This window comes from Stigmatopora nigra, chromosome 14, assembly GCF_051989575.1.
Source record: "Stigmatopora nigra isolate UIUO_SnigA chromosome 14, RoL_Snig_1.1, whole genome shotgun sequence".
NCBI lineage: Eukaryota > Metazoa > Chordata > Actinopteri > Syngnathiformes > Syngnathidae > Stigmatopora > Stigmatopora nigra.
In genome coordinates this window covers 2102534-2125295 of record NC_135521.1, presented here as the reverse complement: position 1 = coordinate 2125295, position 22762 = coordinate 2102534, and the positions used below count along the sequence as shown (strand labels likewise).

Below are 22762 nucleotides of genomic sequence, written 5' to 3'. Positions count from 1 at the left end.
ACATTTTAGCATAATGCTCTTTCGCAATGGATGTGAATACATGTTCGGATGATCTGTGTCATGTTTGTAGTTAGGGAGTGATTAATATAGGTCGGCCGGTCTAGTCAGCGGACTCAATCCCTCCCGTAGACATTAAGGCTAGTGGACACAAACACACAGACCACCTGACACTGTCACGGACAAGTATTTCTATGGTTTATTTGCCTTGTGCCTCATTCTATTGCCCCAATTCCATAATACATTTTGCAGGAAAACATAAGAATATCATTGGTCAAGTAAATCAACTACATATTGGATAAAATAGGAGAAGTTATAAATATTTTTAACAGAAATATGAAGTTTTCTTATCATTTTCGACATTTTTTTGTTAAAGATGGAATGTTTTTCAGTCTTGGATCTTGAGTATGCTTCTCTTCTCCAGATCATTCATCTCTTTTAGGATAAGAGCAACATTATACCTCAACTCGTGGAATTTGGCCGTCGGCACCTCATAGTAAAAACAATAACAATAAGGTATTTGATTCCAAGGACTTATTGGTACAATAATATAGTGCACATATTAATAATACCCAATCACATTTATTGTGTATTATGTTTAAGTACCTCAAATTGGTGTATACTTCCATCTGAAAGTTTCATGTGCATCAAGACCGAAGGCTGCAGGGCTCTGGCCAAAGAGCTGAGGATACCAAGATAGAAAATTGACTTCTCAGGCCCACAGCAAAAAAATATTTTTTCTAGTAAGCCAAACTTTTATACTTTACCTGGTAGAAATGGTGACATCCACTCTCCATTGCAACTCATTTAATGTAGGGAGGTGGGGATCCCTCTGGGAAGTTGCGGCTTCTAGAGCTACACGGCTATAATTACAGAAATAAGAAGCAGCAAGAATTTCACACACTGCTTAAAATAAGTCAACAAAAAATACCCACCGATTTCCAAAGACCACACTGCAAAAATCAGTAATGAAGTCTTCTGGTATCCTGTTGCCACAACAAACAAGTTACAAATTATGAAGAATGTAATGGTCAGAATCAAGTGTTTGTATACTTGCCTCAGTTCTCGAAGATCTTCTTTAAAGGTCTACAAAGAAACGTAAGTGAGTTATTAAACATTAAAAAAATACAAACTTCTATAGTCTAGTGAGGAAAGTGGTTGAGGGAATGAATGAATAAATCTACTGCAATCCCACATTTCTCCCGAGGAGGGCAGTGTAACCTGTAATGTAATGAACCCACATTGACCATTTGCCACCATCGAAGTTTTATCTGTCAAATTCTGAATACGATGTGCATACCTGTAAATTCAAATTATGGGAAAAAGCTCACCTCCTGTTTAAGTAATGTCGGTGGGGTACGAATAGCCTCTGACAATAACCTGTACATCCCAGCTACAATGTGACTAAGATTCTCCTGTGGAATGGCACTGTTCTCAGCGATTGACTTCATCGTGTCTCTGCAATCCTTTCCCTCCAATGCGTTTACCACCGCTGAAAATACACAATTCCAAACTAATTATGGAATCCAACGTAACAATTGAAAGACTGCAATCAATCTCTGCAACAAGCACATACCTTTCAGTAACTTTCTAAACTCATCTTGCTCCACTTCCTTTAATTTTTTTGACATCGACTCAATTTCAGGAGGTATTCTACCTCCCAGAAAACTGGTGTCCGTTACTTGGGTTGACATTCTCAAATTTGCATGTTTCACAAAAAGCGGTTGTCTTATTTTTCCGGGAACGCAACAACGTCCGGGTTATGTCACGTGAGATGGTCCCCACGAGTCAAGTCTCGCGATAAATCGCTTCTCCCGTTGTCGATTCGCTGGCAAGGATTTGCAAATGGAGGCTGCGCGAAATAAGAGACTCTAAACGACAATCGGTCAGTGTTTAACGTTTTATTATCTCATATCACCGATTTAAGTTGTATTTAATGTGTTTGGGACAACTTTTCGTTTTGGGAAATCGGTTTGGTGTAATTTCACGGGTTTTGTCAACGCCCCGTTGGCATTTAGCAATAGCAACAAGCTAACAATTAGAGCCAGGCGCTCCGTTGCAAGCTACTGATGACAACAATCATTTAACATAAACTACTCGTTTGATGATTTGTTTTTATATCTTCGTCTTATCTAGTGCACAACAACGTTTTTTTTCCGTGTTCTGTCATAACAGCAAATACATTACATTATGAAAATAGCCTGTACATTTTTGCTGGACGCCAAGGTAGTGAAAGTAACCCATAAAACACATTTTCTGTGATCATGACTTCTAATAATTTGGCTTAATAGGTCATTTGTAAAATTGGGTGTAAAATTCAATGTTGTATACACTCGAAAGACATTGATTATTTAAAATGCTTCATAATACTAAGCATACTAAACCTGGCATAATTAATTCATTTTCACAACCGCTTTTACTCAAGGGTCGCGGGGGGTGCTGAAGCATAACTCAGTTTTAATTAAACAAAACAAATACTGTTGACCTCGGTTTTGAGCTGTTTGGTTACCAGTGCATTTGTTTATTTCTAATTGTATAGTATTTTTTTCAGGTTCCTGTACATCATGTCGGATTCTCTGTATGAGAAGTTTCTGGCACCAGAGGAGCCTTTCCCCCTCCTCTCCCAAAGAGCCAATCTCAGTGATGTGGGGACTCTTGATGTTAGTGATTTCAGCTGTCAGCTTTCATCCTGTCACAGGACGGACCCCCTGCGTCGCTTCCACGGCAACAGGCGAGGACACTATTATCTGAGATGCACCAACACCTTGAGACACAAAGCAAACACTGAACAAATATTCAATATAGTTCAATGAAATTACAGTTATTGCTGAAAAGTCTCTTCACCCTGACCTTTAAGGTCATTAGCTTATGTATATGTTTAAAGAAGTTCTACCATCTAAATAGATTTCAGCGTCGTAATCATTACGCTGTCAAAACAGTGTGTTAATCTGTTAATCCTAGCGATGGAAAAGTCTGGCTCAAGCCATCGTAGTTAGGTAACAGGGAAGTAGACTGTCTAAAATTAGAGCTGCGATTAACAATAATTTACCTTATTGATGAATTGATTAAGATGATAAAGGGCATTTTGTCATTATTGTCACAAATCAATAATATTATAATTTCTCGTCATGTTACCCTGCAGGTGGAACCTCACGTCTCGCGGCACCAGCGTGGCCAGCTCGGAATGCAGCGAGGAGCTCTTCTCGTCCGTTTCCGTGGGTGACCAGGATGATTGCTACTCCCTCCTTGATGACCAGGAGCTGACACCTTTGGATTTATTTCCCGAGGGAAGCGTTTGCAGTGATGTTTCTTCCTCCATCAGCACATACTGGGATTGGTCTGACAGCGAGTTTGAGTGGCAGGTGGGTTTCTGATTTAAAGAAAAAAACAAAAACACTCTGTGCTTTTTGTTAAACTCCACATATTCTCCATTTGTCTCACAGTTGCCAGGTAGTGACATCACTAGCAACAGCGACGTCCTATCCGACATCATTCCCAGTGTCCCCAATTCACCTTGTTTGGTTCCCAAGAGGAAGCCTAAGCCACACCCTCATCGCAACCTAGATGAGCTGCCATGGAGTGCTATGACTAATGACGAACAAGTAATGCTCGTGGCACTTTTAACATGTACTGACAATGACGATTATAAACAATAACAATTTTTTTCCATTCAGGTGGAGTACATTGAGTACCTGAGTCGTAAGGTCAGCACAGAGATGGGTCTGCGAGAGCAACTGGACATCATTAAGATCATCGACCCGTGTGCTCAAATCTCTCCTACGGATAGCGAGTTCATCATTGAGCTTAATTGTCTTACTGATGAGAAACTCAAGCAGGTGGGCAATATATGTTTTTGTTTCTTTCTTAGCTATTATTTGATTGAACTCCCAAACTAATATTTAAGGTTGAATTCCCTAATTAACCAATTAGAAGAGAATGTACTGATGGTAAATTATAAGACGGCATACAATGTAAATAATTTGTGTATTTACCATCTCCAGGTACGGAGTTACATCAGAGAGCATGGGCCGAGGCAGAGGGCCAGCAGCATAAGGGAGGGTTGGAAGAGAAGCAGCCACAGCAGCGCCAGCACTGGTGGCATCAGCGGCGCTAGCAGCAGCAACGCTAGCATGGTCAGCTCGGCTAGCTCCTCGACCAGCTCTGCCGCCTCCAACTCTGTCGCGGGTAGGAAAAAATATTATAAAAAAAAATTATAAATGGATTAAAAAAACTGAATATTTTGTTTTTATAGATCTAAAACAATGTCAGGGCCACACAAAATGATCCAGCGGGCCAGATTTGGCCCCTGGGCCTCCACTTTGACACATGATCTGATTGATATACTTTTGCCATCATGTTGTGCTTTATGTAGGTGGACCAGCTTCAGCTTGCAGTGGAAGCAGCATTGCTAACATCAGCAGAGCCCACAGCGACGGCAATCTTTCCAGTGCTGCAGAACGTATCCGAGATTCTAAAGTAAGACCATTTATTTTATGTCCGCTTCCATTTTTTTCTTCTAACTTTCTCCACGTTATAGAAACGTTCCAAGCAACGCAAGCTCCAACAAAAAGCCCTCCGCAAGCGTCAGTTAAAGGAGCAGCGTCAAGCCCGAAAAGAGCGTCTGAGCGGGTTATTCCTCAACGAAGAAGTGCTGTCGCTGAGGGTGACCGAGGAAGACGACCACAGCGACGACCTGGATGTACTCATGTGACACCAGTGAACCAATCAGTGCTCCCTCCACGCCAGTTCTCGCCATCCTAAAAAAAGCTTAGCATGGTTAGTTTAGTGTGGGCTGAAACCACCTCTTGACTTTGCTCTTATTATATTATAGTGCAGTTCCCTGTTCTACCTGACTCAACACCCCACCCTCATCCGGATTTTTGTAAGTACTGTAACTTTAAATTCGGCAGCTGTAATAGTGGAAAAGCTTGGACATCATAGAAGGTCAATTAAGCTACGCTAAGCAAACATGCTGCTAAATGAGCTTCCGGCTGGGTGGGATCGAAGCTTGACTGGTTGCGCCGCTTTGTCCTTTTGGTCAGGGACTTTGCTGTCTAGGCTTAAAGGGAGCACTGAAAAACACTGCATGTTAAAGCCCGCGCCTCGTCTATATAACTCAGTAACCTTCAGCATTGTTCCTTTTTTTTGTTTTTTTTTCCGAAGCACCTGCTACCCCTCAAAAAAATATATGTATGCTGTAAATAGTTGCTTGTTTCCAGTTTATCCCAAGTGATAAAAAATTCAGTTTTTTTTTTCTCGTGTGTAATGAAGTAGTCATGCTATGAAAAGTTTTGCGATATGTTAATCATATTTAGACTGATTTGTTTGTTTTGTTGGTTTAAACCTATTTCTATCCTGATAGCACTCCGAATGTAATTCAGCCATGCACGGATAATGAATGAATGGTCTTCTCACGGGTTGTTGTGTTTATGGTGACATGGCCACCCTGGTTTATGACATTTAACATTAACTGTTGTACAAATATTGACAACCTGTTAGTTCTCTCCGCTGTGATTTGTTTAACTACTCTGCAGCAGTGATACTGTACTTATTGATACACTTGAGCTTTGTTTCCCACCTCTTGATTTTTAAATCCCAGTCATTAATTTCAAAGCAGGTATTCTGTAGTGCTGTAGTAAAATTCTATTTTGGCAAAAAAGAGATAATTTTGAGAAGAAAATAAGTCACACTGTGATGCAAAAGAATTTGTAAATAAAGTTTTGCTGATTAAGACATTAAAATTATTTCAAAAACAAAATGCCAATTATTCTGAATCTGTTTTGTGAGCCTAAAATGTTTAGCCATTTTTTGCAATGAAATTACTTATTCATGAATGAGCCACATGTAGTACTAAATATTAAAATGTGTTGTCCAACAACACAAGTGAAGGGTTATTAGTGCGCATGGAGTACTAATATCTGACGTCATCTTTCTGCGACAAGTGTCTCTGAACTCCCACCTTTGTTCTAGGCACTATGCTACAATATGATTGGCTACAAGGGAGGCTACTGTTTCAATATTATTGGCTGATGCATCCAAATAATTGACGCCTCTTCAAGTACAGGAGCCAATCGAATAGCAGCAAATAGTGTTTCACGATGTATATAGACTGAAATGCATCATAATCAAGCTAGGCTAGCTAGTCGCATATACAGTATTATTTCCCTGTACGAGTATTCTATGTTTTCAGTATAGTTCATCATCTATTGAAACGCTTACTTGGTGTTGGAATGGGGGCTCACGGCCTTTTAGAAAATGAGCCCGAGTCTATCGACTATACTGTTCATGAAGCTTGGAATGAGGCGACCAATGTTTACCTGCTTGTTATCCTGGTTAGCTTCGGCCTGCTCATATACGCCAGAAAGTGAGTGGCACATGTTTTGTATATATCAATATTTTATGCTAACTGAGCATATTGAGCTCTTTAATTTGTAATTTTATGTTTTGCAGAAATAAACGGAAGATAATGCGAATCTTCTCCCTGCCTCCCACGGTTGGGATCAACCAGGAGCCTAACTTCTATGACAGCCTGCAGAAAGTCCGCCTGAGACAACAATTGGAAATGTATTCCATAGGTAGTTACCAAGTTTTAATTCTCAGTTAAATTATCTTGCAATATTTAAGTTCAAGTCCGTCCTAACCTAATGCCCTTGATGTTTTAGCCAGAAAATATGATCAGCACCAGCAACAGAGCCAAGCAGACAGTGTCCAACTTTCCATGGAGTGAAAAAAATAGGGACAATAACCAATATTCATCTTTTTGATTGGCCAGCTTTTTCTGTTGCGTGGAGGTAAGATGTGGAATGGACATTTTTAAAATTAGTCACATGCACTTCTGGTGGTTTATCATGCCGAGTACTAAACTGTGAAGAAAACTTGGATGTCCTGTCAACTTGTATATTAGATATGCTTTATATAAAATGTGTTTTATTTGGTCATATTTTTGGAATTGAAACTCAAATGTGTTGTTTTCAGTAAAATATTCTTTTTCATTTATTACACATCCAGCTGCACGACATTGTTTTTATCAATTGAGATGAGAAATGCCTTTTTATCAGTTTCTTTAATGCATTATCAGCTCCAACAGGATATGTGCAAACAAAGTTTTTAACCAGGACTTAAGCAAAGATTGAAGGATTTAGCCAAAAATATACAAATTTCTCCCGAAAATAAAATAAGCAAAATATACAAATCCAAATGAAGCTTGTTAAAGCGATTTGCGAGGACATGCTCGAACGTCAGCGGTAGAGAGCGAGCTCGAGTAATGAGACCTCCAATCTCGGAGAAAGAGTTCTTCCGCTTGGCTCTGCAGAGTCCGATGACCTGGTTTGACCGCCGAGTCGGTCTGGTTGACCACCAAACCCACTCCTGCCGTCTGGGTGAAGTAATTCTCTGACCAGTTGGATGTGCCTATGCGTGGAAAAAATGTTTTACTAGTGTGATCCGCAGGAATGTCTGCATTAAAAGTAGAAGCAACCAACACTGACCAATATAAAGAACTCTATCTGTGACCATGTACTTGGCGTGGTTGACTCGGGCAAAGGGGATCTTCATCTGCTCTGCTGTCGAAGGAACGGTGAAAATTTTCTGCGTAGAAACAAAAAAAATTCAATTTAATAAGCCATAATTTTAATGTGTGTCGGAAAAAAATGGTGGTTGTTTTCTGTAAGATTTCAATTGACTACACACCACTTCAACGTCACACTTTGTGGAAGGCCGGTTAAGAATCAGCAGTGACTGCAGAAAGGTGAACATGGCGGCCGGCGAGTGCTCCCAACAGCTGACCAGGAGACGGATTTTCACGCCCCGAGTGCAGGATGCGGCACGCAGAGCGGAATCGATGGCGGGCCAGAACCTGAGAACAAGACAGCGAAGGTGAGACAATCAGTGGTTTGGAACATTTGTGTCTTAAATTCACCTGAGTGGCTTGGTGAATTCTGATAGCGGAAGGTAGTCCATGACGGAGATGAAAACAAATTCCCGGGCGTCGTCAATGACGGACAAGATGGTGGTCAGGTCATCCGAGCGTCCTCTCGCCGAGATCTGAGGAGGTGCACTCTATGCGACATTTTAGGAATTAATTTCCGCCCCAATTGTTTTAAAGTGATGTTTATACTCACCGATAAATACACTTGGGCGGCGACGCCGTTAATGTTAAGCTGCAGAGGATGCTGGGAACTGGACAGGGCGCTAAAACGAGCAGGCCAATACAGAGGCAAGGACCCATTGAGGCTCCAGTACATTTCAAAAATGCGGGCGGCGTCTTGAGCCAGGCAGGTGCAATCCTCCACGGCCACGCCCACTTCTTTCACCTGTAAACAAATGCCAGATATAATTGCATTTGGACTAGAGCCGCAACTAACAATAATTTGTAGGATTACACATTATAATAATAGTATAATAGACAATAGGAAATAATTTGTGTTGCAAGTTAAAATAAAGCCAAAAATATTTTTATATTTTATTACCTGAGTCAAAGAGCGCCAGTCCATGTTGGCACTACCTAAGTAAAAATGCTTTTGGTCAATCACCAACAGCTTGGTGTGCAAGATGCCTCTCGTTAAAGACGTCAGATCCACCTCCCTGATATTGGCACCTGAAAAGTAGCATTTAATCAATTTTTGTTAATAAAAATTAAACCACTATGATTTGGGTGAACACAGCAGCAACAACTAGATTTGGAAATAATTGGCGGTTTTAGATCAAAATTATTAACCAACAGTTTTTACATTAAAAGTATCTTTGGCATATTAACACTCAACAAAATGATAATAACATGATATACCTGCTTCAGCCAATTCTTTGGTGTCTTGAGTCACACTTTGAGGGCCGTTCACGGCAATCTTGAGCTTCACGTGTTTGGACGGGAGCTGCTTCAATTGCTCAAACACCTTCCTGCCCTAAAAAACACACACACATTCATTGAATGGTTGTAAATGTGTAAAGATGAGATATTCCCGTGTTACCTGAGCATCGTCCGTTTCGGCAAACTGTGAAAGGTTGCTCCGCAGCGACACGTAGAAAGCGGCGATGTTGACCGAGCTGTTGGCCTTGTCCAGGAGCCTGAGCCAGTTGGCTGCTGTACTCTGCTGGGGTGAGGGGCTGGATGGGTACAGACCTTGGGGGATACTCTCTACCAGATGAACTCTAAATGTAGACAAGTCCAAATATTATCATCTTAAAGTCACATATTTATGTAGGATTCACTATTAATGTCCCAATCTACTACTACGACTACTACTACATCTATTACTACTACTACTATTATGATTACTACTACGACATATATTACTACTACTATTATGACTACTACTACCACTACTATGACTACTACAACTCTATCTATTTTTGTTTCTTCCTGTTATTGATATAGGTCTTATTTGTTGCACTTATTGTTCCCCCCCCCCAAGTAGTAGTTTTATAAGTTTTATGATTTTTATTAAATTGTTGTCGTAATAAAAAAAAACATCTAAATTCCTCACCTACACTCTCTGCTACATTCCTCAGTGATGGGGCGCATGCCCTCCAACCAGTGCAGTTCCATATGAGCAGCAAGCTGGCTGACTGACACAGGAATGCCGAAGCGCCATGCGTGCAGCCCGAGGAGAAACAACGTCGCCGGCAGCAACAGGCGAAAGAGGAGACTGCTGCATCCGGATCGCTGCCAACAGAGAGTTGCAAATCCACAAAAGGTTAGCTATAAGAACGAAAAACATCTTTTAAAATTGTCTTGTGATGGTTGAAGTTGCACCCTTCAGAAATAGCTTAGGAATGCTAACACATTCCTATGCTATTTCTGAAGGGTGCAACTTCAACCATCACAAGACAATTTTATGCCAAGTCCAGTATCAATTCATTTGTTATTCAAATATCAGTATGGAAACTTTACACTACTCTAATGGTCAAAAATGTGAATATGTCACATATGAGCTAAGCAGCTAGCAAACTCACTTTTGCTGACTTTGTCAACTGAGCTTCAGCAGGCTGCTCTTGGCTCTTCTCTACTGGAACAGCTGCCCTGTCATGAATTTCAGCATCTTCCTTCCCAGCCACATCCTCACTGTCTAATTTCCCCGCTTGTTTGTCAATCTTCTTCTTCATCATATCGCCACAGTCACCCATGGCCAAGTCATCCTCACTATCCAAGTCCGATAAACCTTTAAAGCTCCTAAACTCGGCCGCATTGGGGTCCTCACTCTCCCATGGTGCCTTTTCGTTCATGATAGCCTCGGTTTGGAGGCCATCAGTCATGCAAGGGAGCGTTTTTTGAAGATTATCGCTCTTTGTCATAAAACAAGGCAAAGGTTGCTCTTCTTCCTCGGGTGGATTATGACTGACTAAAGGAATGTGACATGAAGAACTGTCAACATTGGTGTATTGACAAACGTCGTCCTCTTTATCGAGCTTCTCCTCTGCTCTCAGGGCAGGCCTGGGGTTAACGATTAGACCAGATTCCAGTCCCTCAGACCATTTCGAGTGTTTAGGAGCACTTCCAGTAGCCATTTCTGTGCCACTCAATGAGCCCAGGCCCTCAGAAGCAATTCTTGGGGTTCGAACTGTTGGCGGGGGGTGAGATTTTTCACGAATCTCGGGTAATTTGGACCGTAACGTCTCCGCCAAAGGATCTTTTTTGTTGAGGGACAGTTCAGGGCTCGCAATGACAGGCCGTTTTAGGATAGTCGGGATGCGGGATGTTGGCTTTGCACTTTTGCGGCTTGTGTCTTCTTTCTCCTCTAATTCTCTTCTGGGAGCTTTATCCCCGAGGCGTTCCAGCAGAATGCTGCAATGCTTCAGCCCCTATAGAGGACACAGAAAATGTGAACTTTAGAATATATTGACTAATAGGTAGAAAACTTTCAAACTGAGAATTCTGGAATAGTAAAAATTAGAACAATGTCCCTTTGTCTAAACAAGTAGGACAGGTGAGAACACATTTCAATGCAACAATACCGTGTCATCGGTCTCTTCTTCCCCATCAGTCTGCGATCTTTCCATGGCTACACTTTGTACAGTGTCAGAGTCGGACTCCTCTGAGTCCTAAGGCCAAAAAAAAAACAAATAAACAAAGGGGTCAGAGGGTCAACAAGACAAAAAAAACACATCAAACAATGAATGCATCGACGATAACTCGCTCAGGCAGGCAACGAGTCATCCAGCCACGTTTGAGAAGAAAAAAAAACGTGCATAGAATGAAAGACCTACCATGACGCGGCAACTTGCAAGTGCTACACAGTCAACAATACAAAGCTGGTGACGATCAGCAGATGCAATTCGTGGATAAATAAGATAATAAACCGTTTGTTCCTCCCCCTGCTTTTTTTAGACTTAATTTCCGGCGAAATCGGCTCGCGATGCTACCGGGGCACGACAACGAGGAACTACGTGGCTCATGGTGAAGTCGATTTGGAAGGGAAGCGGAAAACCTGAGTCATTTTACTCACTGCGTACGTTGGTCTCTCCTTCTCCTGTAGGCGGCTGAAGGACTTCCTCCTCACCTCGGATGTTTTTTCTTCTGTTTCGCTCTCCTCTTCATCTACTGCCTCGGCAAAGTGCGTTGATTTTCTGGGTCGCAAAACCATCGGCATTGTTGGAACCCCAATTTTTAAACAGATACTATGAAATAATATGGGGTGTGACGACGAGTGATGTGAACACACTACAGATAACAAACTAACGTGTTGACTGAATATATTGCTGTTTTGATCCGATGAATTGGGGTTCTATCGGTTTAGTTAAAAGTGTGTATAAACAACAAAACTGAAGAAAGCGCGGAATTCCGTCATCCCTGATTGGTGGTTGGAATCAAAATTGTAAATTCCACCTATCACAGGTGACGCACGCGACGTAACCCGGAAATAGCAAAATTGTCGATCTTTCAAGGAGTTATATTTACCCTTTTATACACAACAAGGGATCCAAGGTCACCCGAGGAAGTGTATATTTTCTATACCTCTGCAATAAATTTTAACATTGATGTGTTTTAATTATTATATACATCTCAGCATCACTCAATTTGTTTCCCACTATTAGAGCATACCGCATTAGTGTCTGATTCAAGATGGCCGTCATGTACTTACGCCGTCGTCTCTACCTCTACAAATCTAGCTGTTTTAAAGTGAGATCTACGCTCTGACGTGTGTTGTCGATACCGCTGCTTCCTTTATTGATAAGGTTTGTATATTTGATTTACTTCAACGGTTATTTTACATCTGGCAGTTTATGATAGTGAAAGTACAACATAAGTTTCTTCAATTGTTGCGTTATAACCAAAGCTAAAAAAAACTTCGATCATGGATAGATTAGCTCTTTTAAGTTAGCATGTTATTTATGACAAATTTCCCAACCTAGTTGTCAACACGTGTTTTCAAACTTCATGAATTTAAGATTATTGTGTCATCGTACCACCAAATTTTAATGATCAAAATGAATATTGAAATAAATATACAAACATCGAAATGTTAACTTGGGCAGTATCATGTAAAGGGGTTATATTTAAATGAAACAACAAAGCAAAAAGAGAAAATGTCTTTAAAATGATTTCATGTTTTGGACACATCCATTTTTTTCCCTGTAATCTGTTCCATGGCCCTAAAAAAACAAACCCAAAAACTACCAAGTAAACCCAATTTTGTATGAAAGTTATGAAAAAATAATAAGCAAATGACTTATTAAAATGAATATCTTGCATAGAAAAACATTTTATATTCATAATTTTAATGAAGCTTACATTAGACAACAGACAAACCTCATAAACACATCTAAAAAAAACTCCAAATTATGAATTCAAATCTCCAAATGGAAGATAATGAATAAGGAAAATCATTGAAAAATAAATCACAAAAATTCCATATTAAGATAAACATTTGCCCGAAATTTTACTCAAACTCGTATGTCAAGGTACCACTGTATTTAGTTTTTAATTTCCTGCCTTTTCCAAGCTTTTCATTGTGAACCATTTAATCCACAGCCAAAGGCTTCAGGTGACCAATACTAACTTGTCATGGACCTGTAAAAATCCACACCATGGAAGCTCCAGTGTCAATCTCCACTACCCCCAACTCATCCGCCCCTCTCCCCCTCCGACCGGCTCTCCCTCCTTCGGTCAGGCTGGGCTTCACCGTCCTGTACACGGCGCTGTACGGCACCCTCTTCCTGGTGGTGTACGCCCAGCTGTGGCTTCTTCTTCGCTACAGACACAAGCGATGGAGCTATCAAAGCGTCTTTCTTTTCCTCTCCCTGCTGTGGGCCGCCCTGCGCACCACTTTGTTTTCTTTTTACTTTCGGAACACGCTGGAGGCCAACCGCTTGCCCGCGGCTGTCCACTGGCTCTTCTACTGCTTCCCAGTGTGTTTACAGTTTTTCACCCTGAGCCACATCAACTTGTATTTCACTCAGGTGAGACGATTTTGTGACGTTTTGCAACCATTTCTGGGATTGACACTTCTTTTTTTTTTTACAGGTGCTACTTAAAGCTAGAGAAACTTTCACCACAGATGCGGATAATCAATTGTGAGTTAATACCTGGACATTTTAACCATTTAGCTGCCTAATGCACGTTTTTGCACAATTGTTTGCACAAAAATGTGAATGTTTTGAAGCCAGTGCCATGCTACTGACAAAACTATGGATTGGTTTTTTAGTTTTTCCAAAAAATTATTCATTCATATAACAAACCCAAAAATAAATTAATTTGTAATTATTCATTTGAAAAACTGAAGTTTCAAAAATAATTAATTCAAAAAACAAAGCCAAAAATAAATATATTTGTAATTATTCATTTGCATAACTGAGATTTTAAAAAATCATTAATTCAAACAAAAAACCCAAAAATTAATTAATTCTTAATAATTCATCACTTTTTCACTTATCGCAAAATCACTACTTCACATTATTTTTCCTCTTATATTTATTTTTGAGAGACCAAATAACTTTGGGAAACATTTAAAAAAGAAACATCATGAATAAACAAACTCATTTTCCATGAATTTCTTTTTAATCAAAAATATATAGTTTTTTTATTTTTCCTCACTTCCTTCTGTATTTATATCAGTAAAACTCAATGCACAAATCCTCCCAGTATTGGGGAACCAAAGGGTTAAACCTTGTAGGACAGTTGAGAACAAAATAAAGTCATGTTTTTGTTTAGGTGTGCGGCACGCTGTGCATACGGGATGCTAAACGCCGCCTTCCTCTGCGTCAACGTGGCCTGCGCGGCACTGGCGGACCACAGCGATACCAAAGGAATGGCCAGCACTTGGAATTTAGTGCTGGTCCGCGTGCTGGTCAACGACTCGCTGTTTATCTTCAATGCCGTCTTGCTGGCCGCTTTACTGCTGCTGCTGACCCGACACTCTCGCCCGACTGCCTCCCAATTGACCAGAAAGGTGGGTGGGGGACTTTTGTCCTTTGAAATACGGCGTCCGTAATGATTTGGTGGTGTTGTCGTCGTGGCAGGGGGTGGTTTTGTGTCGCACGGCAGGACTCGGAGCAGCTGTCATCTTCCTCTTTACCAGCCGAGCTTGTTACAACCTCAGCGTCCTCTTTCTGTCTTGGGACTACCACGTTGAATCTTTTGACTTTGACTGGTACAACGTTTCGGATCAGGTACAGATTTTTGGTTCATTAGACACTAGGTGCTCTACTAACAAATTGGATTGGATAACTTTATTCATCCCTTATTATATATATATTTTGTTGCCTATTGTAGTTAAAGTTCATTTATTTTTTTTATATTATGTTAGGGTAAATAATGACAAGGTAAAGTGTGGTCAATCCGTGGCCTAGAGGCTAACTCACTGGTCTCTGGTCTGGGAGACCCGGGTTCAAGTCCCGGTTGGGACACATTTTCATTTAATTGTTTCTGAGGACTTCTTGTCAAGACACTCAAATGATTATTAAGGAAAGTGTAGTCACTAGGGTGGCGCAGAGGTTAGATCACTGGACTCCCGTCCGGGAGACCTGGGTTCGAATCCCGGTTGGGACACTTTTTCACTTAGTTGTTTCTGTGGACTTGTACTCAACAAAACTAAGATGATGACTAAGGAAAGTGTAGTCACTGGGTTGGCGCAGGGGTTAGATCACTGGACTCCCGTCTGGGAGACCTGGGTTCGATTCTCGCTGCCGTCGTTTGGCTGATCACGACACCAAGTAGTCTGGAAAATGGAACAAGAAGAAAAAAAAAAAGAAAAATCTTTTTAATTTTTATTAAACACTTAGTCATACTTTTCAGCAAAAGGTTATATTCCGAACTGCCTTCGGCAGTTCGGAAGACACTTGAAGGACCTGTCTGTGCGAAAGGCGTTCTCGGGTCGGCCTTCGGCCGACCCTCGACCGCTTGCTTGGTCAGTGAACCGCCGACACCGGGAAGCGAACTCACGTTCTCTCCGTGCAAAGGCGAGTGTGCAACCCACTACACCAACTCGTGCCCCACTTATACATGGGTGTTGAGACGTTTTATCCAAGGAAATGGGGTGAAACACTTAGTCATTTTTTTGACTAAATGTTTCATCCACCACTGAATATTTATTTAGTTAGACACTTAAGCATTAATACTTATTCTTTTACCTGAACAATTGTGGGAAAATCTTTGCCTGCACCGGGATTTGAACCCAGGTCCTCAGATGTGGCAGACTGATGACTTAACCACTGGGCCACCACCCTGTGAGAGAAAGCAGTAGTACTTGTACGTTTTATCCAAGGAAATGGGTGTAAACACTTGGTCATTTTTTTGACTAAATGTTTCCTCCACCACTGAATACTTATTAAGTTAGACACTTAGGCATTAGAACTTATTCTTTAAACTTAATAACATTGGGAAAATATTTGCCTGCACTGGGATTTGAACCCAGGTCCTCAGATGTGGGAGGCTGATGACTTAACCACTGGGCCACCACCCTGTGAGAGGAAGCAGTAGTACTTGTACTTTTGTCTCATTCATTTACCTGAAAATAATGAGAAATTCTTTGCATGCACTTGGATTTGAACCCAGGTCCTCAGATGTGGGAGACTAATGACTTATCCACTGGGCCACCACACTGCGCGAGAAAGGAGTAGTACTTGTACATTTATCTTTTCCATTTACCTGAATAATAGTTGTCTGTTCACTTCACAGGCTGACCTGCGCAATGACCTTGGCGACAGGGGCTACCTGGCTTTTGGCGCCATTCTCTTCATTTGGGAGCTGCTACCAAGCACTCTTCTCATCGTCATCTTCAGAGTTCGCCGGCCAAGTCAAGAAGTAATCCAACAGTCGGCGTGAAACATTTGCCAACTCTTGCCCGTTTTCACATGTCTCCGTGTCTCCCCGACAGGTCAACAACCTGCCCCCCAACGACAGGGTCCTTCCTCGACCTTTATTCTTCGACGATCCTCAAGGCAGTAATGAAGAAGTAGTTGTTCCATGGACTTCTACATTCCAACCTCAGTCAAGGTCAGCAAAGCAGCCTTTTTTCCTTAATACTGTCCATTGATTTAACATGTGTCCATTCTTTTTGTTAGCTGGTACGCAGCAGAAACCACTCCTCTCCTGTTTGCCAATAACCCTCCACACCAGAATCACCAACACCATACTTTTTACTCTACCCCGCAAAACTAAGGACACAAATCAGCAGGGGGACAGACAGACTGTGAAAAACCAAAACCAGCTTACCAGCCAATACATTTTGCACTGAAAAGCCTCAGGGATTGTCAACATAATTATGGCTACGTTTTAGTGCAGTGTTGTCATTCAAAGGGAATTTGTGGAAGATGATCACTAGAAACATGAATGTTGGTTTTAGGTGCATTTTGTCACTTTGGTAACAGACAAGCACTTCCTCCAAATGCTTCATTTGCATTCCTTTTTTTAATTCAAATGATTTTAGGAGTGGGCTGAAACGGGGGGGAAACTATATCATTGCCCCTCATCGCACTTTTGCATTGTGATCATTCATATTGGAAGGTTTTTTTTTTAAGTTATTGCATTAAGAGTTTGATTAACAACTATAGAAAGCAATTGTGACAATCGCATTTACTGTGTAAACAAACCTTTGCTGGGGCTGCCAGCTTTCTCATCTTTTGTGAAAAATTGGAATGAATTTCAAGTCCAGCCTGCAAGAAAATGTCACACAGTTTATTCTCCTTTATGTACAGATCATCCTAATAAACCCTTTATACATTATGTACATATTCAAATAAATCTGTCACAGCATCGGATCACGACGCTGTTTCGTAAAGGGAAGAAAATGTTACCCAACTGTATTTTTTTCTCAATCTGAGGAATTCACTGTGCAATGTAACAAGTGAGAAACTTTCTATTGAAGCCGGCTGATTAAAAAAAATCTAAGAATTAACGTGCAGGCACTGTCAAAGACAGCCAAACTACCAAATACTAATCCAAAGCGTCACACTCGTCAGAGTTCTTTTTAAGTCACCGCAATTGTTTTAGTGTTGGGAAGAAGAAGAAAAAAAATAAAAGAAAACATGCTGCACTTTTGACACAGGAGTGAAAAAGGTCCCTGCAGTTTGGAGTTCATCTCAAATTTCGGGTTAAACAAACCAGTCGGCTTCCGCGTGGGCTCAATCGTCAGCGGGCGGAAGAGGCGACGTTTCCAGTTTCCGAAGTCGCCGCCGCCTCAGTTCGGCGGCGCTTGGCTCGCCGGGTTCGCCGTCCTCGTCCTCCAATCCGTCGTCTGTCTTGTCTCTGCTTTCGCTCTCCCAAGCGCTGGACGTGGAAGCGGCGCAGTCGTCTGGCTGGACCTGAGTTTGACTCGCTAGGTGATGACAAGAAAACACGTGACATTGATGGAAATGAAGTCAGGGGAAGTTTGTGGGTGTCGGAGGTTCTTACCGCTGAGGTAGGAGGAGGCTTTCCCCTCACTCGGTTTGGCCGTGCTCGGGCCGGCGGTGGGGAATGAGGACAAAGGGTTTGAACCGCCGGCTTCTGCTGTGCTGGCGTCAGACCTCGGAGGGCTGCGGGAGAACAATAAAAAAAATTGAAAGAGAAAACATTAGAAAATACAACCAAAAATGAGGAAAAACTTCAGAAATTGAAGAATTTTCGAAGAAAAATATAGGCAATAAAAAAAATGGAAAACTGGGTTAAAAAGAAATTGCTATATTATTTTCTAGCTAAAGAATTTTATAAAATGTATTTTTTTAATCTATATTTACCTCCTCATAGTTTTTCAATTTTTTCTAATCTATCAATGAAAACATGTCCTCACGTGAGTGTGGCAACCGTGCTGAGGTAATGGTGGATATTGAGCATAGCGGCATCCAGCAGGGTGTGGATGTTCTGAAGACACTGCAGCCTGGCTTCCAGGCCCCGGCGGCCCTCGGCCTCCAGCTCCCTCAGCTCGTCTTCCGACAACTGGGACAGAGATGGCGGAGGTGGGGGCATGGACGACACTGAAGGAAAGACGCGGAAAAAGTCAGTTTCCACAATAAAACAGCGGATATCAGCAAAACTGTAAAAATCCTGTCATTTCTGACTGAAGGGTGGAGGAGGTGGCGGCATGGGAAGCCACGGTGCGGTTGGGAAGGGAGGCGGGTGAAGGGAGAAAGGGAATCCGGGAACTGTCGGGGCGGCGGCGGCGTCCGCGCCAGGTGAAGTGGACTGACCCGTACCTGACAGAGACACAAGTTGATTGACATTTAACAACTCGGGGATATTTATTTTCCCCGATGGCGAATACTGATGGACTCACCGGGCGCCTGAGAAGCGTCCGCGTTGCCCTGCGGCACGTCGCCGGCACCGGCCGGGGGAGGCACGGCTGGAAAGGGACCCCAGAAGGGAAACAGGCCCGGTGGGAATCCAGGCAACAAACCCGGTGGCACTAGAAAGGAAACAGGAGCTCATGAAAAAACAAGTCTACTTGGACTTTTTTTGTTTCTCCATTCCCTCACCATTGGCTGGCTGGGCGACAGGAGCAGGAGCGGCTTGGGCAGGGGGCGGAGCCTGGGCCGGGGTAGGAGTCTGATTGTTGTTAGAAGCCCGCAAGACATCCATGCGACAGGTGGGACAGGTTTGCTGTCTTTGGAACCAGGAACGCAAACAACTGCGTGGGGAGAGAAGATATCAGCTTGCATATTCTTTCCTTCTTTTACAAAAAAAAAAAAGAACTAAAATGTCAGGCCAACTTTGAACCTATTGAATATTTGACTTGTCCAACAAGACTCACCTGGAGTGGAAAATATGATTGCAAGGCAGTTTCTTAGCTCCAGTCACCATCTCTTCTCGACAGATGATGCAAACATTGTCCGAAGCCTGCAGGTCTTCGGGGGTAGCGTCGGGGTATCTGAAGAGCAAAAAATGGAAGTGATTTTTCATAGGGGGCATTGCTCATTTGCATATATACAACATTTCGTAACCTGAAAAGACCTAAAGGCATTTTTAAGTATAAGTGTATATTGAAAACAGTATAATAAAAAAAATATATGGATACTCACAGTGTATTCATGTTACGTATGGCTCTCCGAGACATTATAGCATCAGTCACGGCTTTCTTAAATTGTCTGAATAGGCAAAGGAACACACAGCTTAGTTAAAATGTCTTTGGTGGGAAAAAAACATCATAGCAAATGTAATTTTATTTTTTCCATATTTTTGATATAAAATGTAACATTTTTTTGGTCTCACCTCATAGCCAGGTACATGGGCCGGATTGCAAACAGTGGAAAAGTGTGAACCTTCATCATAATGGTCATAAAGGCAATGTAGAGGATAACTTTTATGAAACCTGAAAGGTAATGTACACAGGCGGTTATTATTATTTTTTAATAGACAGATCAAATTTTAAGCAGGCACTTACCAGTGAAGAGCTCAGTGTAGAGCATATAGACAGCCTTGTTGTCCCATGGATTCTCACTTTGTAAATCAACAGTGTGCAGGATATACTTGATGAACATGGTCAACACCATGGTCAACAGGATGGCATACTGCAAATAAATATATGTTAGGCATATACGCAAAAGAGCAAGCCATTTCTTGTCATTCGACTAACCTCAAAGCCAAAAACTAGCTGGACGGAGGCTCCTCGGGTAATAATGCTCTGACAGGCGTGGTAGACAAACATACAGTCCAAGACTCCCAACAGCCCCATGAGAGCTAAAGAACATTAAAAAACAATCACATTTTTAAAATAACCACACAACAGCTACTCTTGGCTCCCAGATTGTGTGTGTGTACTTGCATAAGACTCGGAAGTGGAAAAGATAGGATATGTTTGGACTTCGTTCCATCTAGCAAGTTGAACAGAGAGAAAATCAAGAAATATGTTACCATGTTTTTGAGACGTGCAGTTTCATATCCTATTTTGCTGTCTTGACTGGACAATAAGATCTTTTGTTTCCACTTACAAAATCTACCCGGTCCTCAGCCAACCAATGAAAGCACTTAAGGAAGACCAGAAGTGTGAAGAGGGCAACAAAGCGTGGAGAAAAGTCATCCCTGAATACAGTGAAGGCCAGGCAAGTCTCGGTCACTGCGTACCATGAGCGCTCAATCAGATGCTGATGGGCCACAGATAGAAAACTATTAGTTCAGTGTAGTCCACAACACCTATTAAACAAACATTTACACGTACAGTAATACTTTGAGATACAAGCTTAATGCTTTCCCGGGACCGAGCTCGTATGGCAATTTACTCGTATCTCAAATCAATTTTTCCCCATAGAAAATAACTAAATGGAAATGAATTCATTCCCACCCTCTGAATAATAATAATACCTAATATAGGATATTACAATGCAAAATTAAATTTTTAATATTTGTAATTCAGCACCTATGCTCAAAAAGTGCATATGAAAATGTACTCGTATCTCAAATCAATTTTCCCCATAGAAAATAACTAAATAGAAACTAATCCGTTCCCCCCCTATGAATAAAAACACCTAAAATAGGATATTACAATGTCAAGTTTGTCATGTTTTTAATTGTTGTAATTCAGCACCTATGCTCAAAAAGTAACAAATACTTATCTAGTGGTTATGATCTTGACTAAAATGTGGCATCTAGCATGTCAAATTTCTGTCTTATCTCAGGGCAAAAATTTCCTCGGAATTTTCCTCGTATATTCTATTTCTCAGATGTTGGAGCACTCAATGTATGACTGTACTATAAAAATAAAACTCACCTCCATTTCGGCAGCCCTTAACTGTCCAAAAAAGACCTTCCTCATGAACTTTCCGACAAGAAACACCAATACAAAAGCCTGAATGTACAACACCTACAACAAAATACAATCGTATTATGAGCTCTTGATAAATTGACCATTGACTAGAGCTTCAATAAATGTGTTTTAATTGAGCGGCATCTTACCGCCATGCTGGGGCTGCTCTTGGTGAGATAAACTACAGTTGGGTAAAACTGATGTTTGAGGAGGTACGCGTGTGCCACCACGGCACCAGTCAACGCCAGACTGGTGACGGTCACCAAGGCTGCTCGCACCATTTTGGACTGGATTCTGAAGAGGGAATGCAGATCATGATGTCATAGCAAAACAAAGCCACTCTTGTAACATTAATTTTCCATACTGTTTACTGTTTGAGCGTCATGGGGTGCTGGAGCATATGCCAGCCGATTAAGAGCTAGGCGTAGGACACCCTGAATTGATAAATAAGTTGATTAATCATTATTATTTTATTTATTGTTACATTATTTTTAAATTAATTATTTCTTTTAGATAAGTATAACAGTGCAGTTAAAACATTTTTTTGTTTTACAGATAATTATCAACTTTTATTTTTTCAACAATAAAATAAGATTGACAGGAATTATTAAAGTAGTACATGCTGTTGATTACACACAAAATTTGAGATCGGCACGTCAAGGGTTTCTCAAGAAAATGAATATGATCTTATTTTTTCAGCTTCTCGACTCATTACTTTTAGCCTCATCGTTAACAAACATTTTACCTTGTCGTTTAAAACACTACTTCAGACACACAAACTCGATTAAAAGCAAAATTCCGATACTCGTAAAAAATGTCAATCATAGATTCGCCCAAATTGGGTGTGATGACAAAAATCCGACATCAACGAATCCCACTATAAGCACTTTCACGTGAGTGCAAGCCATAAATATGACCTAAGTTGCAGGTATGTGCAAGGTTAGCTCACATCGGCTAACCTCAGCTAGCTTAGCCGGTAGCATTCCAGCTGTCAACGCAATTGTGAACTCACCAAAGTGATGTAAGGGGAGGATCTGGGCCTTGCTTAGAAGAAAAGTTTCTTCTTTTTTTCTACGATATATACAGCCTGTGTATTCACTTCATCTCGAGAGTGGGAAGCAGCCTTTCTATTTCTTAAATTTCTCGCCCCTTTCCTACGGGCTACGTGTTTATCTTTGGCTTGCTGTCTAGAAGCCACATCACATCCGGTTTTACGGGAACGAAACGCAACATCTTAAATGTTAAATTTAGCTTTTGTAAAAATACTACAATCCAACAAATAGCTTATGTTTGTGATTTAAAATCAAAATCATGTATGAAAATTGTGTGTCCGATTTGCAAATGTTAAAAGTTCTGGCTATATTTGGAATTTAGGAGTATTACGGTATTATTCAACGTGGACCAATAAGAAGGTCGTTTCAGTTCTCGTGGTGTTACGTCACTTGCAACAAATTGTGACTTGTTACATTCATTACCTTTTTATTTAAATTTAAGATTACCAAAGCACTTTTCACTGTGTTCTCTGTGGATTTTGGACGACTGAATATATGTGAAAAATTGAGCTAATATCTGTAAGAATCAGAACATATAGTTGGCTATGCCATGTACACAATAGG

The 22762-nt window shown here is 41.2% G+C and overlaps 6 protein-coding genes across 6 annotated transcripts; 3 read left to right on the top strand and 3 right to left on the bottom strand.

The window, feature by feature from the left end:
- Window positions 1-173: 173 nt before the first annotated feature.
- commd5 (COMM domain containing 5) lies at window positions 174-1792 on the bottom strand. The gene is made up of 7 exons (XM_077732556.1): window positions 1574-1792; window positions 1329-1489; window positions 1055-1083; window positions 933-983; window positions 765-860; window positions 604-679; window positions 174-487 (listed from the first exon to the last, which is right to left on the bottom strand). Exons 1-7 carry the CDS (start codon window positions 1689-1691, stop codon window positions 386-388), a joined length of 633 nt encoding a protein of 210 aa, XP_077588682.1. The 5' UTR covers window positions 1692-1792; the 3' UTR covers window positions 174-385.
- fam199x (family with sequence similarity 199, X-linked) lies at window positions 1734-5755 on the top strand. Its single transcript, XM_077732555.1, has 8 exons — window positions 1734-1882; window positions 2549-2728; window positions 3140-3359; window positions 3441-3599; window positions 3672-3833; window positions 3999-4182; window positions 4370-4473; window positions 4535-5755. The coding sequence occupies exons 2-8, from the start codon at window positions 2562-2564 to the stop codon at window positions 4706-4708; spliced, it is 1170 nt and encodes a 389-aa protein (XP_077588681.1). The 5' UTR covers window positions 1734-1882; window positions 2549-2561; the 3' UTR covers window positions 4709-5755.
- A 324-nt stretch (window positions 5756-6079) lies between these two features.
- On the top strand, window positions 6080-6998 carry smim19 (small integral membrane protein 19). The gene is made up of 3 exons (XM_077732858.1): window positions 6080-6361; window positions 6448-6572; window positions 6660-6998. The coding sequence occupies exons 1-3, from the start codon at window positions 6228-6230 to the stop codon at window positions 6722-6724; spliced, it is 324 nt and encodes a 107-aa protein (XP_077588984.1). The 5' UTR covers window positions 6080-6227; the 3' UTR covers window positions 6725-6998.
- pld7 (phospholipase D family, member 7) lies at window positions 6975-11809 on the bottom strand. Its single transcript, XM_077732856.1, has 12 exons — window positions 11439-11809; window positions 10948-11034; window positions 9949-10794; window positions 9480-9658; window positions 8964-9144; window positions 8783-8897; window positions 8466-8593; window positions 8118-8309; window positions 7916-8055; window positions 7687-7852; window positions 7485-7584; window positions 6975-7407 (listed from the first exon to the last, which is right to left on the bottom strand). Exons 1-12 carry the CDS (start codon window positions 11580-11582, stop codon window positions 7205-7207), a joined length of 2481 nt encoding a protein of 826 aa, XP_077588982.1. The 5' UTR covers window positions 11583-11809; the 3' UTR covers window positions 6975-7204.
- On the top strand, window positions 11249-16600 carry gpr137 (G protein-coupled receptor 137). Its single transcript, XM_077732857.1, has 10 exons — window positions 11249-11389; window positions 11469-11546; window positions 12103-12168; window positions 12965-13392; window positions 13457-13506; window positions 14144-14381; window positions 14452-14601; window positions 16109-16234; window positions 16308-16426; window positions 16495-16600. The coding sequence occupies exons 4-10, from the start codon at window positions 13021-13023 to the stop codon at window positions 16589-16591; spliced, it is 1152 nt and encodes a 383-aa protein (XP_077588983.1). The 5' UTR covers window positions 11249-11389; window positions 11469-11546; window positions 12103-12168; window positions 12965-13020; the 3' UTR covers window positions 16592-16600.
- Window positions 16601-17086: 486 nt separating this feature from the next.
- Window positions 17087-22474, bottom strand: syvn1 (synovial apoptosis inhibitor 1, synoviolin). The gene is made up of 16 exons (XM_077733442.1): window positions 22159-22474; window positions 21296-21440; window positions 21111-21203; window positions 20335-20487; window positions 20169-20217; window positions 19980-20083; window positions 19788-19914; window positions 19616-19715; window positions 19426-19491; window positions 19158-19274; window positions 18883-19034; window positions 18684-18812; window positions 18469-18603; window positions 18201-18384; window positions 17825-17946; window positions 17087-17747 (listed from the first exon to the last, which is right to left on the bottom strand). Exons 2-16 carry the CDS (start codon window positions 21425-21427, stop codon window positions 17554-17556), a joined length of 1857 nt encoding a protein of 618 aa, XP_077589568.1. The 5' UTR covers window positions 21428-21440; window positions 22159-22474; the 3' UTR covers window positions 17087-17553.
- Between the last annotated feature and the right edge of the window lie 288 nt (window positions 22475-22762).